This window comes from Trichechus manatus, unplaced genomic scaffold (genome assembly GCF_000243295.1).
Source record: "Trichechus manatus latirostris isolate Lorelei unplaced genomic scaffold, TriManLat1.0 scaffold00209, whole genome shotgun sequence".
Classification (NCBI taxonomy): Eukaryota; Metazoa; Chordata; class Mammalia; order Sirenia; family Trichechidae; genus Trichechus; species Trichechus manatus.
In genome coordinates, this window is record NW_004444145.1 from 521,040 (window position 1) to 538,153 (window position 17,114).

At 44.2% G+C, this 17,114-nt stretch overlaps 2 protein-coding genes across 3 annotated transcripts in view; one reads left to right on the top strand and one right to left on the bottom strand.

Moving 5' to 3' along the window:
• The first annotated feature begins 1,690 nt into the window (after nucleotides 1–1,690).
• On the top strand, nucleotides 1,691–14,039 carry CCDC65 (coiled-coil domain containing 65). Its single transcript, XM_004388278.1, has 8 exons — nucleotides 1,691–2,034; nucleotides 2,625–2,792; nucleotides 10,738–10,907; nucleotides 11,404–11,542; nucleotides 12,381–12,578; nucleotides 12,787–13,005; nucleotides 13,377–13,529; nucleotides 13,643–14,039. The coding sequence occupies exons 1-8, from the start codon at nucleotides 1,909–1,911 to the stop codon at nucleotides 13,958–13,960; spliced, it is 1,491 nt and encodes a 496-aa protein (XP_004388335.1). The 5' UTR covers nucleotides 1,691–1,908; the 3' UTR covers nucleotides 13,961–14,039.
• Nucleotides 14,040–14,401: 362 nt separating this feature from the next.
• Nucleotides 14,402–17,114, bottom strand: part of FKBP11 (FKBP prolyl isomerase 11) — a 3,315-nt gene continuing 602 nt past the window's right edge. The window contains exons 1-5 of one of the 2 annotated variants that reach the window (XM_023742352.1): nucleotides 16,849–16,988; nucleotides 16,686–16,773; nucleotides 16,347–16,380; nucleotides 15,904–15,974; nucleotides 14,402–14,649 (exon numbers count right to left, since the gene is read on the bottom strand). In XM_023742352.1, the coding sequence (XP_023598120.1) occupies nucleotides 14,432–14,649; nucleotides 15,904–15,974; nucleotides 16,347–16,357 (300 nt within the window). In that variant the 5' untranslated portion in view covers nucleotides 16,358–16,380; nucleotides 16,686–16,773; nucleotides 16,849–16,988 and the 3' untranslated portion in view covers nucleotides 14,402–14,431. Of the gene's footprint in view, nucleotides 14,650–15,903; nucleotides 15,975–16,346; nucleotides 16,381–16,685; nucleotides 16,774–16,848; nucleotides 16,989–17,114 lie in introns of those variants that run through there. The other variant, XM_004388279.2, reaches the window with a different exon arrangement.

Here is a 17,114-nt window from a genome sequence, read left to right on the forward strand (position 1 = left end):
TTGTTGTCTCCAGTTTTTCCAGTTGGGCTATTATGAATAATGCTGCTAAGAACATTGGGGTGCAAGTCTGTGTGGATACATATTTTCCTTTCTCTTGGGTAGATACCTAAGAGTGGAATTGCTGAGTCATATGGTAAATTTATGTTTAACATATTAAGGAACTGCTGAACTGTTTTCCAAAGTGGCTATACCATTTTACATTCCCATCACCAATGTATGAAAGCCTCAGTTTCTTCACGTTTTCTCTGTTAGTTATTAGCTGTTTTTTCTTCTTTTTTTTCTTTCCTTCCTTCCTTCTTTCCATCCCTGCTTCCTTCCTTCCTTCCTCCCTCCCTCTCTCTCTCTTTCTTTCTTACTATGGCCATTCTATTAAAAAAGTTTTAAAAGGTGCAGTAAGGAGAGTTTTGAGGGCTTTTTCAAATATACATATATACGTTATTGTGTTTTTGGTGAAGGTTTACACAGCAATTTACATTTCCATTGAATAATCTCTACACAAATTGTTCAGTGACATTGGTTACATTCTTTAAAACGTGTGAATAGTCTCAGTATTTGTATTCTGGTAGTTTTGTTTCTGTTAATCTAGTCTCCCTACCACATTACATTGTCATCTTTGTTTTAAAGTAATTGTTGACTGTTTGGTCTCGTATAGATGATTTTTTTAAAGAAGCACAGTACTCATGGGTGATATTCTTTATTTTGTAAGCCAGTCTGTTACTTAGCTAAAAGGTGACCTCAGGGGCTAGCTTCAGTTCAAGGCTTAAAGAGGATCTCTGGGCAGTAGTCTCAGGGAATCCTCTAGTCTCAACTGCTCCAATAAGTCTGGACTTCTCAAGAATTTGAGTTCTGTTCCACATTTTGCTCCCATTCTACCAGGGTCCATCTTTTGTGGCCCTGATCAGAATGGTCAGTAGTGGTAGCCAAGTACCATCTAGTTCTTCTGGTCTCAGGGTAGATCAGGCCGTGGTTCATGTAGTTTTTGGTTTCCTTCTTTCTTTTGCTCTGGACAAGTGAGACCAATAGTTGTATCTTAGATGGCCACTCACACGCTTTTAAGGCCCCAGACACGACTCACCAAACTAGAAGGTAGAACATAAACTTTATGAAGTATATTATGCCAGACGACTAAGATGACCCATGAAGCTATGGTCCTGAACTTTTAAACTCAGGAAACCAATCCTGCAAGGTGTTTGATTATGTCTAAGAAGTACCCATAACTGTGCCTCCTATGTGCTTTATTATGTATATGAATATAGTGCATACAGTCACATACATGCATATACATATACATACACCTATATATACACATATATACATACCTATACACATATATGTCTACATACATACGTATATACCCGTACGTACATTTTTTGGTAGCTGTTGTTGTTTCAAAATTACATATGCCAGAGCAATTACCAAAAAGACATTTTTTCTTGTGTACATTTTAGTGACGTTATTTACCTTTGTCAAGCTGTGAAAACTTCACCTTCATTCGGTGTTGCCTTTCCCATCATCAAAAATAACAAGTGCCTACTATCTACAGCGTGAACCCCTCCCCATCCCTGGTAACCACTTTTGAAGGTTTTTGAGGGGTTAAAATGACCCTGTCAAGAACTGATCGCAGTCCTCCAGCGGGTAGGGGGCGCTCCAAGCCAGGGTTTCGCTTCTCAGCCTCTCACCGCGTCTAGCTGTTGCTAGGAGACAGAGACGCAGCCTGGGGCAGCTGGGGAACCCAGTTTCGCCGCTAGCGAGGGGTCTCTCTTGACCGAGGGCGGAGATTTAAGGTCTCGCTATCGCCCAGGGGTAGTTCTGGGAGGCCCCTTTCTGGTGACGTTTTCCTCCTACCTTCTCTAACGCGGGCCGAGGTATTCTAAAGCTTCTTGCCCAGATCCAGTTCCCAGCGCAGCCATGCCTAAGAAAGGGAAAAAGGTGCCCCTATCCGATGAGGAGCAGCTGCTTCTTTTTCAACAGAAGTTGTTGGCTGATGAAGAGATGGCCAAGAAGAAGGAGAGGCTCCTGAGCCAGTTCTTGAAGGTAATGGCCTTCTGCATTACGCCTGCCCAACCCCACCCCCACTCTTCTGCGCTGCCCCTGCCTCGTCGACCCTGTCATTGTCGCAGCCGCATTTTCATCCTAGCGTCCCTTCCTCCTGAAATCTTGAGACGCAGATATAGTCAGAGTTCGGGCAACATTGTTGTGGGGGAAAAAATTCTCTGCCAACCATGGAGGTCGGGCGGGGAGGGTCGGGGGTGGGGGTCATAGAGTTTGTCAGTCACAACTGAGCCCCAGAACTGGGACAGGAGGCGCTGTCAGCTGTCTCAGTTGTCTGAAATTCTGATATTCTCCCCGGTGATGGGTCATTAAAAACAACATCATGCTCTGATGCCACCCCCTGAAGGAAATTCACCCTTGCCGTCCCTAAAATGCCGTGAGGCTGTTCGTGTTTTACTTCAGGCCCTTCCAAAACAATAACAGGAACCCCCTGAGTAGTAGCCATCAAGAACTTTGGTCTGCCAGAAAAGACAAGGCCGTCAGATGTCGGCTGACAGACTAAGTGTGATCTTGTTTGTTGTACTGTGTCAGAGGTTTTGACCTCCTGGGGGTGTATTTATTCCTTCACACAGGACAAACTGGCCAAGGAGGAGCACAATAGTGCTCTGAACCTTAATAAGATTAACACACAGTGGAGAACTGTCCTTCGAGAAGTCAAGACCAAAGAGCTTCATAAAGACATTGAGATCCTCAGCCAAACATTTGAACGAGTGGTGGACTGCAAGGATAGTGTCATCAAGGTAGGTGCACTTCCCAAGGAAACACTTGAGTATGTTACTTTGACGTCTTCTCTTAGTAGAGTGGGCCTAGTGAATTAATTAATCAGTCTCAAAGCCCTGACAAGATGGCAGGCTGTGACAAAGCCAGGCTATGGGTGGTAACGATTCACTAATGAAAAACAGAATATTAGGCTGCCATCCCTCTCCCTCCATCAGAGGAGCCATTCTCCTTGGTCATCTACTGTCCCAAACCAGTACTATACAACACTAGAGTTATAAGGCACAGTAGACATCACCCAATGACTTGAACTTAGTCCCACACCTTCATTTCAATGTGAGAAAGCTCACATTGAGAGGGGCTCACAAGAGAGGGGAACTGACTTGCCCAAGGTCACACAGCTAGTGGGAGAGCTGAGACTAGAACACAGATTTCTTGACTCTCACTTTAGTGCTTTTTCAGCCAAATTCTGTCTGGCCTCTTTGATTCAACTTCATTGGCCCTAATTAAGGTTGAGAAAATCTCCATGGGTAAGAGCAGTTCTGGATCTCTAAACAGTTCAGTCTGGCATCCTTATGTTCTTGGAAGGTTCTTTTTTTCAATTTTTTTTATTGTGCGTTAGATGAAAGCTGACAGAGTCAAATTAGATTCCCATTCAAAAGTTTGTACATAAAGTATTTCATGGACTTGGCTTCATTCCCCACAATGTGTCAGCACTCTCCCCATTTCTGCCCTGGGCTCCCAGTTTCCTTTTGTCCTAATTTTCTACCCCTTCCTGCCTTCTCATCTTTGCTTTTGGGCTAATATTGCCTTTTTGATCCCATATAATTGATTATTCTAAGGAGCACGTTCCTCTCGGGTGTTATTGTTTATTTTATGACGTGGATTGACACAGCGGTTGCAGCAATGGGCTTAAGCATAACAAGGATTGTTAGGATGGCACAGGACCGGGCAGTGTTTCGTTCTGTTGTACACAGGGTCACCGTGAGTCAGAACTGACTCAACAGCACCTAACAACAACAACGGTGGGCTTGGCTATTGTTCGACTGGAAGGTGGTCTCTAGGAATGGCTTCAGTTCCAGGTCAGAAGGGTGTCTTAGGTCCACAGTCTTGGGGGTTCGTTGATTCTGTGTCAGACCAGTAAGTATGGTCTTTTTTGTGAATTTTATTTTTTTGTTCTACATTTTTCTCCTGCTCTGTCTGGGACCCTCTGTTGTGATCCCAGTCAGAGCGGTCTGTAGTGGTAGCCAGGCACCATCTAGTTCTTCTGGTCTCGGGACCATGTAGGCTATGGTTCATGTGGTCCATTAGTCCTTTGGACTCATTGCTCCCTTGGGTCTTTGTTTTTTTTCACTCTCCTTTGCTCCAAACTGGAAGAGACCAGTGGTTGTATCTTAGATGGCCGCTCACAAACTTTAAAGACCCCAGACGCTTCTCACCAAAGTAGAATGTAGAACACTGTCTTTATGAACTATCTTGTGCCAGTTGATGTAGATGTCCTCTGAGCCTATGGTCCTTTGCCTTCAAGCCTAGGAACTTCATCCCTCGAGGTGTTTGGTTATGTCTAAGAGATTTCCCTGACGGTGCCACTTGTGTGCTCTGTTGTCTGTATTAATATATGAGGAGCACCTTCAGTCATGTATTTAGAAATATCCACCACCAAACCTATATCTGCCAGTGGATGTGCTCCCTTACACCTTCCCACACCTCTTGGCATATCTCTCTATGTATCCATTCATAAATATGTGTTTGTTAATACTATTGTTGCAGGATTGGCTATGCTATAGTAGTTACCGTAGTTGCCCTTTATTCCCGCGTTCCTCTCAGTGTCCTGTCTTGCCTTGGTCATGTTTTGCTGACTTCTCCCATATTATGTATTACCTTTCCCTTCACCAATATTAACACGCATCTACTATCTATTTGGTAATTTTCCCTCCCTGCCGCTCCCATCCCTGGTAACCGTCAAAGTTTTTTTTTTTCCTTTTTTTCTGCGTGTAAACCTTTTGTTGTTACTCTATAATAGCAGTCTCATATAGTATTTGTCCTTTTGTGATTGACTTACTTCACACAGCGTAATGTCCTCCAAATTCATCCATGTTGTGAGATGTTTCACGGATTTGTCATTATTCTTAAGCATTGCATAGTATTCCATTGTGTGTACGTACCACAGTTTGTTAGTCCATTCATCTGTTGATGGGCACTTAGGTTGTTTCCACCTTTTTGCTATTGTGAATAATGCTGCAGTGAGCAGGGGTGTGCATATGTCTATTTGTGTCACAGCTCTTATTTCTTTAAGGTATATACCTAGAAGTGGGATTGCTGGATCTTATGGTATTTCTGTTTCTAGCTTTTTGAGGAAGCACCATACTGTTTTCCATAATGGTTGTACCCATTTACATTTCCACCAGCAGTGTATAAGAGTTCCAGTCTCCCCACATCCTCGCCAATATTTGTTATTTTCTGTTTTTTTTGTTTAGTGCCGATAATATCAGGGTGACATGGTATCTCATTGTAGTTTTCATTTGTATTCTCTAATTGCTAATGACCGTGAGCATTTCTTCATATGTTTGTTAGTAGCTTGAATGTCTTCTTTGGTGAAATGTCTGTTCATATCGTTTGCCCACTTTTTACTTGGATTGTCTTTTTTGTTGTTGTTGAGGTGTTGATGTTTTCTATAAATTTTAGAGATTAGACCCTTGTTGGATATGTTATAGTTAAAATTTTTTCCCAGTCTGTAGGTTTTCTTTTTACTCTTTTGGAGAAGAATTTTGTTGAGCATTAGGTGTTTAATTTTTAGGTCCCATTTATCTAGTTCATCTTCTGCTGTGTGTGCATTTTTAGTTACATTCGGTATTCTATTTATGTTGTGTATTGGGGCCCCTAGTGTTGTCCCTATTTTTTCCTCCATGATCTTTATTGTTTTAGGTTTTATATTTAGGCCTTTCATCCATTTTGAGTTAGTTTTTGTGTATAATGTGAGGTATGGGTCCTGTTTCATTTTTCTACAGATAGATATCCAGTTTTTACCACACAATTTGTTGAAGAGACTGTCCCTTCCCCCATTTAATAGAGTTTGGTCCTCTGTCAAAGATCAGCTGTCCATAGGTGGATGGATTTACATCTGGGTTCTCAATTCTGTTCCACTGGTCTATGTGTCTGTTGTTGTACCAGTACCAGGATGTTTTGACTACTGTGTCTGTACAGTAGGTTCTGACATCAGGCAGTGTGAGGCTTCCTACTTTGTTCTTCTTTAATAATTTTTTACTTAATCAGGGCCTCTTTCCTTCCCTATAAAGCTAGTGATTAGTTTTTCCATCTCATTGAAGAATGCTATTGGGTCTTGGGAGGTTCTTGAGTCTTGATTTCATCCCATCTTTTCCTCTAAGGGATTTTGCTGTATGCCCTTCTTTTATCTCATTTTTAACCTCTGTTTTACTGATCCTTCTCCTTACTCCCTTCTATCTTAAAAAAAATTTCCATAATAACAGCAAAATATACATTGTAAATCTGGTATTCTCCCTCTAGAAAACACATTTCTCCTTCACAGTCAAACCACTGGGGAAAAACTTCAGCAGACCCTAGGCAGGTTCAAGTAATACATATTAAGAGTCCCCAGATTTGCAGAAATCATTATGCCTGAGAAATTCTCACCCCATCAGTTATACTTTATGGCTTTTGAAGTGACTATTTTTCAGATTCTCATTTGGAGTTATCAAATACTTAATGAAAAGAGAACAAGAGGGATGATGAGCAGTGGGCCAGGCTCACCCACGAGCCGATTAGCTTCTTCCTACACAACAGCCTTGCAGCTTATGATTACAGTCCTTCTTGCCTTAGCTAAATCATGCATTGCTAATATTAAGCACCTTCAGGGTGATTCTTGAATAACTGAAACTGCACATGTTAAATGTGCAAATGTTAGTGATCCTCACTTGCTATCACCACTTCTTCACCTCCCATTTACCCTGCATCCCACAACATCTGGTTTCCACCCTTCTCTAGGAAACTGCTCTGGTAAAGGCCACCAGTCCAGAATTGTGGATACTTTTCATCATTTCGTCTTCATCTAATCTGACTTCTCTATGGCACTGACTGTCTTTGTCATGCCCGACTTCTTGAAACTCTCCTTTGGCTTCCACGACACCATTCTTTCCTGCTTTTCTCCTGCCTCTGGAACATGTACATCCAGTCCCCTTTTGTGAATTCATCTTCCTCTCTCTGTCCCCTGAACTTTGGTGTTCCCCAGGTTTCTGAGCCTAGACATCTTTGAGTGTCTAGGCTTACACAATCTTACTCATTCTGGCTTTAAATACCACTTACTTATTAATGGGAGCCCTGGTGACACAGTGGTTAAGAACTCAGCTGCTAACCAAAAGGTTGGCAGTTTGAATCTACCGGCTGCTGCTTAGAAGCCCTATGGGGCAGTTCGACTCTGTTCTACAGGGTTGGTATGAGTCGGAATTGACTCCCTAGTCTGTAACACCAGCCTGGATTTTTCTCTTGAGTTCCCAATCCTTATATTCAAGGTTCCTAGATATCTCTTACTGATTGTTGCATTGTCCTCACCACTGAACTCATGAGCTCCCCCTTCCTAACAGCTCATTTTCCATCCTCCACAATCTGGTCTTCTCTATACTCTCTCTGGGGTGGCTAGTTGCCATTCACCAAGTCAGCCAGACCAGAAATCTGGGAATCATCCTAGGCTTTCCCTCCATCCCTGACCTCTGTTACACTAAGGCTTGTATAATCTTCTGCTTAAGTATTTTTCAAAGCCAAACTTTATTCTCCTTCCCCACTGCCCTGCTGTAGTTGGGACCTGGGCATCATCTCTCATCTGGACTACTGCAGTAGTCTCCTAACTGGTCTTCCAGTCTTCAAGCTCAACTGCCTCCAGATGATTTTCTATACAACTACCAGGATTATCTTTCTAAAAATCAGATCCTGATTACTTCAAAGCTTAAATTTTCTTAGTGGCTTCCATCATTTACAGGAAAAAAAATTGAAACTCCATAGTAAGAGCATCAAAGCCCTTTTCTATCTGGCCCCTACCTGTACCTTTCACACAGCCAGCCTTGTTTCATACCTGTGCCTTTGCACATTCTGTTCCCTCTATCTGGAATTCCCTTTCCCCCACCTCCCCAGTCTTTCTGGAAAACTTTCACTCCTCTCTCAAGAGTTGGTACAAGTATCTCCTCTGAAGCCTTCCCCAGCACTCTTAGGCAGACGTAGGCACGCAGTCCTTTATATCCCATTGTCACTTGTAAAACTTCAACCTCATAGCAATTTCCATGTTATATTGCAATTTTATGTTTATGTTTCTACTGGAGTGTAAGCTCCTTTGGGGACAGTGACCATGTCTTTTTATCTGTGAATCCTCAGCATCCAGCATTGTGCTGGTATATAGCAGGGGTTGGATACACATTTGTTGAGTAAATGAATGGTCTTCATTATCAGAACGTATTTCATAGAATCCTTTTTCATACTAAACATATCAGGTAGAGGCTAGCTCTGTGTAGAGGTCATACAGTGAGTGAACTCAGGGTTTCTGGATTATGTGAGCACTCAGTGTATGCCTTTTTTGTTTTATTTAATTTTAACTTGTCTTTTTTCGAATAGGTAATACATTCACATTATTCAAAATTCAAGAGATAAAAAGGTTATACAGAGAGAAATTTTCCCTCCCGCTCATGCCTTCCAGCTGCCAGTGCCCCTCTCAATAATTCCAGTTTCATCAATAAACATTTTTTTACATAAATGATAGTATATCATTACATACTTTTCTGCCCCTTGCTTTTTTCACTGAACGATATTTCTTGGGGAATAATTTGGAAAAAAGAAAAAAAAAACAATATTTCTTGGGCATTGTTCCACATTAGCCTATAAGGAGATTCTTATTATTTTTACAACTGCTTGGTATTCTGTATTGTGGTTTAACATGTTACTTTGTCTTCTGTATTTCCTGTATCTTGGTAATTAGAGCTAGAAGCTAGATTAGATTCAGGTCCTATGTATTTATTTGCAAAGACAACTTGCTTGGAGGCATTGTATTCTTCCATTGGGAGAGACATAATGTCTAGTTCTCTGTCTTTTTGTGATGTTAGCAGCTGTTGATGATCCATCAATTCACTGGGGGTGGCAAAATGCTGATATTCTAATAGTATTCCTTTTTCATTCATTAGCTTGAATACTTCTGTCTTAGGCTGGGTTCTCTAGAGAAGCAAAACCAGTAAAGCGTACAAACATATATATATAGAGAGATTTATATCAAGCAAATGGCTCAGGCAGTTGTAGAGGCTGAAACGTCCCAAGTCCGTGGGTCAGGATAGAGGCTTCTCTTGATTCACATAGCTGCAGGGGCTGGCAAACCCAAGATCGGCAAGTCAGAGAGCAGGGCTCTTGCTCACAGGCTGCAAAGATTGATGACTGATGAATCCCAAGATCAGCTGGCAAGACCGCAGGTAAGCTGCTAGCTCAAGTCCCAAGAACCGGAGGTCAGATGAACAGGAGCCAGCTGTGGGATCCAGCGTGAGCAGAAAGCCCCCAAGCCTTGCCAGAATGTCCACTTATATTCAATGCAGGCCACAGGCCCAAGGAAACTCCCTTTCAGCTGATTGGCTACTCACAGCAGATCCCATCATGAGGGTGATCACATATCAAATCTCAACACGGAAGTGATCACATTATATGACTGCCAAAACACTGAGAATCATGGCTTAGCCAAGTTGACACACAATCTTAACCATCACAACTTCTATAAAGATATAATACCCCTAATTTACCATTCGATTACTCAGAAGTATAGTTTATATAGTAAAGACAGGATAAATGCTGACTCTTTCCTTTCCCTTTATTTACCAGTTTTCAATTAAGAGGGGGTAAGAAAGGTAATATGGCATCCTCCACTGAATTTTTGAAGTAGCCTTATGAACTCATACATTAAACATACTCGGTATGTTTCAGTCCATTGCAGTTATTATCCTTATCGATGGTCAGACTACCCCTTTCTTGCCAGTGGAAGTGTTCCAGTTACCAATTGCTACATAACAAACCACTTTTAAACTAGTGGCTTAAAACAATTTATTATTATCTCTCATGGTTCTGTAGGTTGACTGAGCTCACTAGCGTGGTTCTTGTTTGGGGTCTCTCATGCAGTTTCAAGCAGATGTCAAATGGGGCTACAGTTGTCTGAAGGCTTTACTGGGTGGGACATCCCAGTGGCTGGGAGTTGATTCTGGCTGTCAGCTGGGAGCTCAGCTGGGCTGTTGACTGGAGTTTCACATGTTCCTCCCGTGTTCACTGGGCTTCTCAAAGCATGGAGACTGGGTTCCTAGAGGGAGCATCCCAAGAAAGAGCCTTCCAAGAGGCAGGAAGAAGTGACTAGGCTAGTTAAGGGCTATGCCCAGAACCAGCACAGTGTCACTTCTGCTGTATTCTGTTGGTCAAAGCAGTCACAGGGTCTGCCCAAATTCAACTAGATGGAAGAATAGGTTCCACCTCTTAATGGAGGAGTGGCAAGGTCACATTCCTAAAGATTATAGGTTGGGAGACATTGTGCCCATCTTTGGAAAATACAAATGACACAGTGAGCTACTTCATGTTGATTCATGAGTCCTTTTGGCATGACCCTACTGGTCTTTTGTAGCTTCTTTGCTAAGATGTATAACAAGATTTTCCCAGCTCAACTTGCTTATTCTCTTCCTCAGACCTTAAAGCAGCTATTTTTCCAAGTTTCTTTTAGTGGTAGTTCTATCATTGTAAATGTTTATTATCCCTAGGGCATTGGCTGGTTCCATGAGGCTCTTGCTTTACATCAAGAAGGGGAGAGCCAGCACTTCTAGAGTTGAAGAACTGGCATTAGAACTAGGGGGTAAATGTCATCATGTAGTCCAGCTATCCAGCTGAATACATTTTTCTTTTTTCACATAGATGCCATTCAGCCAGAATGGTAACTCTCTGTTTCCTGCCCAGTCTTTAGCTAAGGACCTGTCAGAAGCTGAGGAGCAGTATGCCCATGCCCTGCGCAGCCACCTGCACAATGTTGATCAGCTCTTGGCCCTGCAGAGGTGCCGGCTCAACCTCCTGGAGGAAAGCTACAATATGGAGCTGGAGGCCCTAACCAAGGAGTTTGAGACAGAAAGGTATGGGGACCCTAGGAAGAGATGAGGATTGAGTCCAGGGGAATGGCCAGACTGTCAAGGAGCTGCCTGTAAGCAGGTGGCCAGCACCCTGGAGCATCTCATCTTGATCATGACATGGCCCCTGCAGGAAGATCATGAGTACCTTTTAAACTAACTGAGGTTTAAACTTACAGCTTTAGCTTCCCTTTTCCCATGTCAGGCCCCCATCTGTAACGTTCCCACCCTCCACTTTCAACTTTCAAAATTCTGCCCATCTGGCAGGAGACAGGGACAGGAGAGAGACTTCTCACTATAATCTTTTGAACTTTAAAATTTTTATATCATTACCTATTCAAAAATCAGAATCAAACAATCTTATTCTTTCTCTTTGGCCCTAAAAAGAATAGAGTCCTCCCTCCCTCTGTACCTGGAGGTTTATTACATAATGCTGTGAGTTGTCATTGCTGGTCTGTATGCTTTATCCCTGAGAACAGGGACAGTGTCTTGCCTTCTATAGGAAAACGATCATAGACCAACATGAGAAAGAGATTCGCTACCTACAAGATGTCTTCATGGCCATGGAGCAGAACTATATAGATACTGAGTATGAAAGCAAGCTGGAGTTCCAGAGCATGTGGGACGATCTCAAAAACAAGGTACAGAGGGAGAGCAGATAGGCAAGCGATGAGAGAGAAGTCATACAAAATGCTCAAGATTACTAGAACTAGAAGAGACCCCTTTAACCCAGGCTGGAGGCCAGTGTTTCAGACACCAACAAAGTCAAGAAAATGTCTGCAGTCACTGTAGGTATCCCTATTGCTTTTTGTAATTTTGTGAAAATTAGTTGGGAAATAGGGCCCTTTTGAAATGTCAAGGGAATGCATTTAAAGCTAAAAAGCACCGAGGAGATCATCTGGCTTCACCTGTGATTGGCAGATGAAGAAACTAAGGCCCAAAGAAGTAAAATGACAGGCCAAACTCATGCTGCTGGTCTGTGGGAGAGCCAATAGAATCCAGGTCTCTTGCCTCTTGGCCCAAAGTGCTTTCTACCATCTGGGAGGTTGCAAACTTAGCCTGGATTTGGGTATGGGGTTCTTTGTTTTTATTTTGCTCCAGTGTTTTATACAACTTTTGAGTAAGCTTCCTACATTTAAAAATTGGGAGATTGCAAATAAAAATCCAACTTTTCAGCCTCCCTTAAAAAAATGGAAAGATCTGGCAACACTGGGCCACATTTCCAAATAGCAACATTCATGTAGAGCTGAGCGGCTGCAGCCCCCTTTAGATGGAGCATTTCCTCTCCAGTTCACCACAGGCCCACCCAGCCCACAACACTTATTTATGCCATCTGCCTGGTCTTTGTAGACATTTTCATTTGCAACCCCTGCATTATACTATGCAACAAATAGTTCAAGGAGGTGAGGCTGCAGGTAGAAGTCAAAGGGTACTAATAGGGTGATTCCAAACATTGGCTATTTTGGGGCCACTTCCTAGAATTTAGAAGAGAAGCACTTTCTAAGACTGCAACTGGAGAATATTGTGGAAGATCTGTGGAGACGGTTCCAGGAAGCACTCAAGAATTACACTGATGCCACAGAGGATCGAAAGATTGCCTTTGAGACCCTGAAGGTAAAGGATGAGAAGAGCTCCAAAGAGATTGAAGCCCAGATGAAAAGAATACAGAAACTACAGGTTAGTGCAACCAGCCAGAAATACTCACGGCTTCAACTGCTCCATCATGCCCTGTTCACCTTCCCCCAGTTCCCACTGGGCCTCGTCACTGGTTGGGGAAAGATGTTACGCTCTGATTTCAGTCCCCAGATAGCCCTTTTACTTGTCTCACTCCAGGCCTTCAGCTGATCAAGTGTTTCCTCTAATCTATTCTGTTCCTCCCAACCAGGATGCCATAGGTGTTTTAAAAGGCAAAATCATGGTGCACAGCCGTGAAAGTGAAGAACAGAACCAGTATATTCGTGATGACAAGGAGTTGGTCCTTGTACAACTACGAAAACTTAAGGCCCAAAGGACTCAGGCCCGGGGAATATCACAGGAGAACCTGGTCAAGCTCACTCTGGAAAGTAATGCTACCCTCAAGGCCCTGAGAAAGATTGTCGATAAGGTAAAAAAGGGGAGAGGGTGGTCAGAACAAAGCGAATGAGCCTCGTTCCCTACAAAGTAAAAGGGTTTGGGAAAGGTAGAAGAGGACAGAAAGTAACCCTTCTGCTTCCTACCTGAGTGGACACTTGTAATGTCTTTTTTCTTCCATGTTCCCTCTCCTCTTACATTTTAAATTAGATGAATAAATATAAAACACTTGGGATAATGCTTGGCATATAGTGTGTGCTCTGTGTTAGGTTTTTTTTTTTTTTTACTATTGTCTCCTGTCTGGATGAGTAGCTTCCCTGGGTTCAAGCAGGGGAACAAACTCTACTATCTCCCCTCCTTGCCCCCTTTCCTAATAAAAAAAAGATTTCTTCCTGCTTCCAATAGGGTGAAAAGATCCTCAAACTTGCTGAAATATGTAGGAAATATGAAACAGAGGAAGAAAAAGTACTGCCTTTTTATTCATCAATATTGACCCCCGAGGAGCAGGTGGAGATAGCAGAAAATAACCTAGAAGAGCTTACTGAGGAGCTCGCAAAGGTAAACTTCCTAGGGACCAGAGGCCATTGCTCAAGGTTGGGGATGTGGGGGCACTGGGCAGCAGTCACTAATGGGCCCTGCGGCACATCTTCTCCCTTTAACTCAACTCCCAGGTGATGACGGACTACACAGGGATGGAGAATTTCTGGAAAAGGTACAATAAAGTGAAACTGGAGCAACTGAGCCTCCAGCGCAGACGAACCCAGCTGTTAGAAATCAATGAGAAGCTGAGGGAGATGCTCAAGCAGTACCTGGATGGCATCTCAGTGAGTGATGAAGTGCTGAGCCAGCTCAACCCACTCTTCATCATCAACCATCGAAGCAACTTACCCCAGCCCTTGTCCACACCTATAGCCCAGCCAGGTAGCAAACAACGTCCAATCACTTACAACATCATTGAAGCAGCCCACGTGATCTCCCCCACCCTGTGATCCAAGGAGAAAACCTGTTGCCAACTCGAGATTTTTTGAGACCCAAGGACTTTGCTATTAAAAGTTTCCATGGAGTTTATGAGCTCCTTATATCTTTGCTATATTGGACATAGCAGTCTACTTTGAGGACACTAGGAACTGCAGTCCCAGGGAGTGGAGAGAATAGCTAGGCTACTGCCAGGAGGCTTACTGCTCAATGAAGCATTGCTCCTGAATCAGGGCACCATGGGACCTACAGCTCCTATGGGAGTATCCAAGACCAGGTCACTGGGGTAAGTTAGGAAAGCAAGAGGAGGCCAGGGGAAGAAGTGATTCAAGGCTTCTGACCATCCCCATGCCAGGTGAAAGCCCACCCAGAATGCGTTTTCCCCTCAGTCCTTTTCCTCATTCCCACTTACGGAAGTAACCTCAGAAAGTACCAGGTGAAGACTGCAAAAAAGGTTTTTTTTTTTTTTTTTTTTAAATTGTTTATTATTTCTTTTTGCTCTTGTTTCGTTTCTCTTCCTTGAGCTTCTTTTTGGAGACTTTGGGTCTGCTGGCCTTTTTGTATAGGTGATACCCAATGAGGCCCAGGAGGGCTGGCACCATGGCCATGCCTACCAGAGGCAAAATGCCCTTCACCAGCTTTTGCCAGTAGTTGGCTCGGATCAGTGCAATAAGCTCCACATCAAACTGCAGCACTGCATCCGCTGGAGAGGCAGAGAAGGGGTGGGGTGAGGGTTAGAATCTTTGTGCAATTTATCCAGGGCTCCGAATCTAAATGAAAATAGGGAGGGTGGACCACAGCAAAGCCCCCAACTGTGAAGCTGGCAAGATTTAAACATAAGGTTGAGTTCTTTAGACAAAGGCAGGGGAAGGCTATGCACAGAGTCTAGTGATAGCCATGCTGACCCCAGCTACAAGTGTGGCTTAGGCCCAGTGCCAGGTTTTTGATAGCACAGGAAAACTTTCTGTGAATCTTAAAAGTACAGGCTGTTCTCCATCGATAAGTGAGAGAACCATCTATACTAACTGTATCCCTACTCCCATCCCCATTTCCAAACAGCCACATGGATAGAATTTTTGCAAGGCTGAAATTAACTGGATTTAAACTAGAAATTGTTTTAATGCCACCAACCAATGAGCACACTCAATGTGATGGCTAGAGAAGATAGGAGTTTCAACATTAGAGCCAGAAAGGAAGAAGGATGTGGCTTAAGAAGTAAGTTGGGGGCTGGGGGGGTGGAGCCAGGAGTGAGTGGGGGGGGAGTACAAATAGAAGCACCTGGAATGGGGAGGGAAGAGAGCTTTGGAAAGAGGAGTTTCTCCCTAGTCCGCTTCCCCTCTTTTTAATCTGGGCCTCCCTCTAAGCTGGAACAAGTAGAACTATGATTCCAGTACTCTGGAGTACAACGTATTTTAGCTAACTGAACATCTGTTATAACCAGAAGAAAAAAGAGGTGCATCATGGGAAATCTGTTCAGCCTTAGGCCTTCAAGAATACCTATGAGCAGTGATCTATGAGGGCTTTTAAAAGTTGCTTTTTGTTTTATATTGTTAGGAACTACTTGACTGTGACAATTTTTACTCTCTTCCTTGGTGGAGGTTGAAAGGAGGGGTGGGCATGTGGTGAGAAGCCACGCTAACTGCACAAATGATACAATGTGAAATCATAGGAAAAAGGCAGGAGAGAAGTGCAGAGTTTGTGAGGGATGGCACAGGCAGCAGACCCATGTGGCTCAAACAGGTGTCTCCTCCCTAAAAAGTCCCTGGCTACCAGGGACCAAGACACCTCTTGGTGATCTGAGAAGGAAAAATGTGGCCCTGCAGAAGGAGGTCCCAGCCACCCCTGCCCCTTTCAGCAAACTTGGTTTAGACCTTCTCAGGCTTCGAAGTGTATAGCTCCTTGTAGCTCTTAGGGGCTGGTATTTTGATGACCTGAGTGAAAGACCTACTCAGATTACCTGGGATAGACGGTGGAAATCCCCGTTTTCCGTAGGCCAAGTGAGAAGGAATGATTGCCCTTCGCTTCTCTCTGAGGAAAGGAATGTGAGACACAGCAGAGGTGGGACCAGGTGGGCCAGGAGCCTCCATTTATCTTAAGTCCCACCCGCAAAAGCCCTGGCTACCCTCAGCTCATTCACACCAAAAACGCAAACTCTCCCACCTAAGCACTAAACAAAAGCATCTATCTCCCTAAGTGGTGCCTCGACTTCAACAAAACCCAAAGCCAGAAAGGTGAAGAGGCTTTGCATGTCCTGAGGGTTCCCCCCTGGCCCTGCCCAGTGTGAAGCCAAACCCCTTACCCTCCCTTCCCCTGTCTGCTCTAGGAATAGGGGTGCCAGAGGAAGCCTCTACCCATGAAAAGGGGGTACCCAGGCCCAACCGCAGATACCCAGATACTCACCCCACACACATGTCTAGAAGACTCTGCTCCAGCCCTTGAGGGAGAAGACATAACTAACTACAAGTACCCACATTCCCCAAATCCTATTAGAGGGCAAAGTGTCCCTCTTTACTGACCCTCAGTTGAGCCTCTCCCCACTTCTCAAATCCCTGACTTCCAGTGGAGTATGGGGCAACGTGGGTATTAGAAGTGAGGTTTGAAACTCAGGGGGTGGCTCGTAGAGCCCCTGGGTAGTGTTACTCATTCCAAGGGTCATTTCTAGGGCAGATTAGGGGTTAAAGAGGCTAAAGCAGGGGCTTAGATTAGGAAGAGGTGGAATGGGAGGCGCAGGTCACATACCTGGGATCACCTGCTTTTGGCCAAGTTCTATCACCAAAGGGTCTCGAGTCAGGGAGGTGTCAATAATGCGTCCATCTACCAAGCTGCCCTGGGGGAGAGAGCATCAAGAGCGCACACCTAGTACCTTTCCTGCTCCCGCCCCCGGCAGGCGGGCAACACACACCTGGACCGCTGGGCGGCGGCAACGCCTTCCAGCTGCAGCCTAGCCTTTCCTTCTGGGCAGAAAGGAACGGGAAGCCTCAAAGGGGTGGCACTTCTCGGAGATCTGTCCGCCCTCCACTTCTCAGTGCTGGGGAGGAACTGGCGGAAAAGTAGGGAAAGCCAACAGGCCGAAAGGAGGTGCGCCCCTCCCCCCGCCACGTGCTCGACGACCCCACAGGCCGAAGTTTCCTCCGCCGAACCGCTTGCCACGTGTCCAAGCCAAAGCTG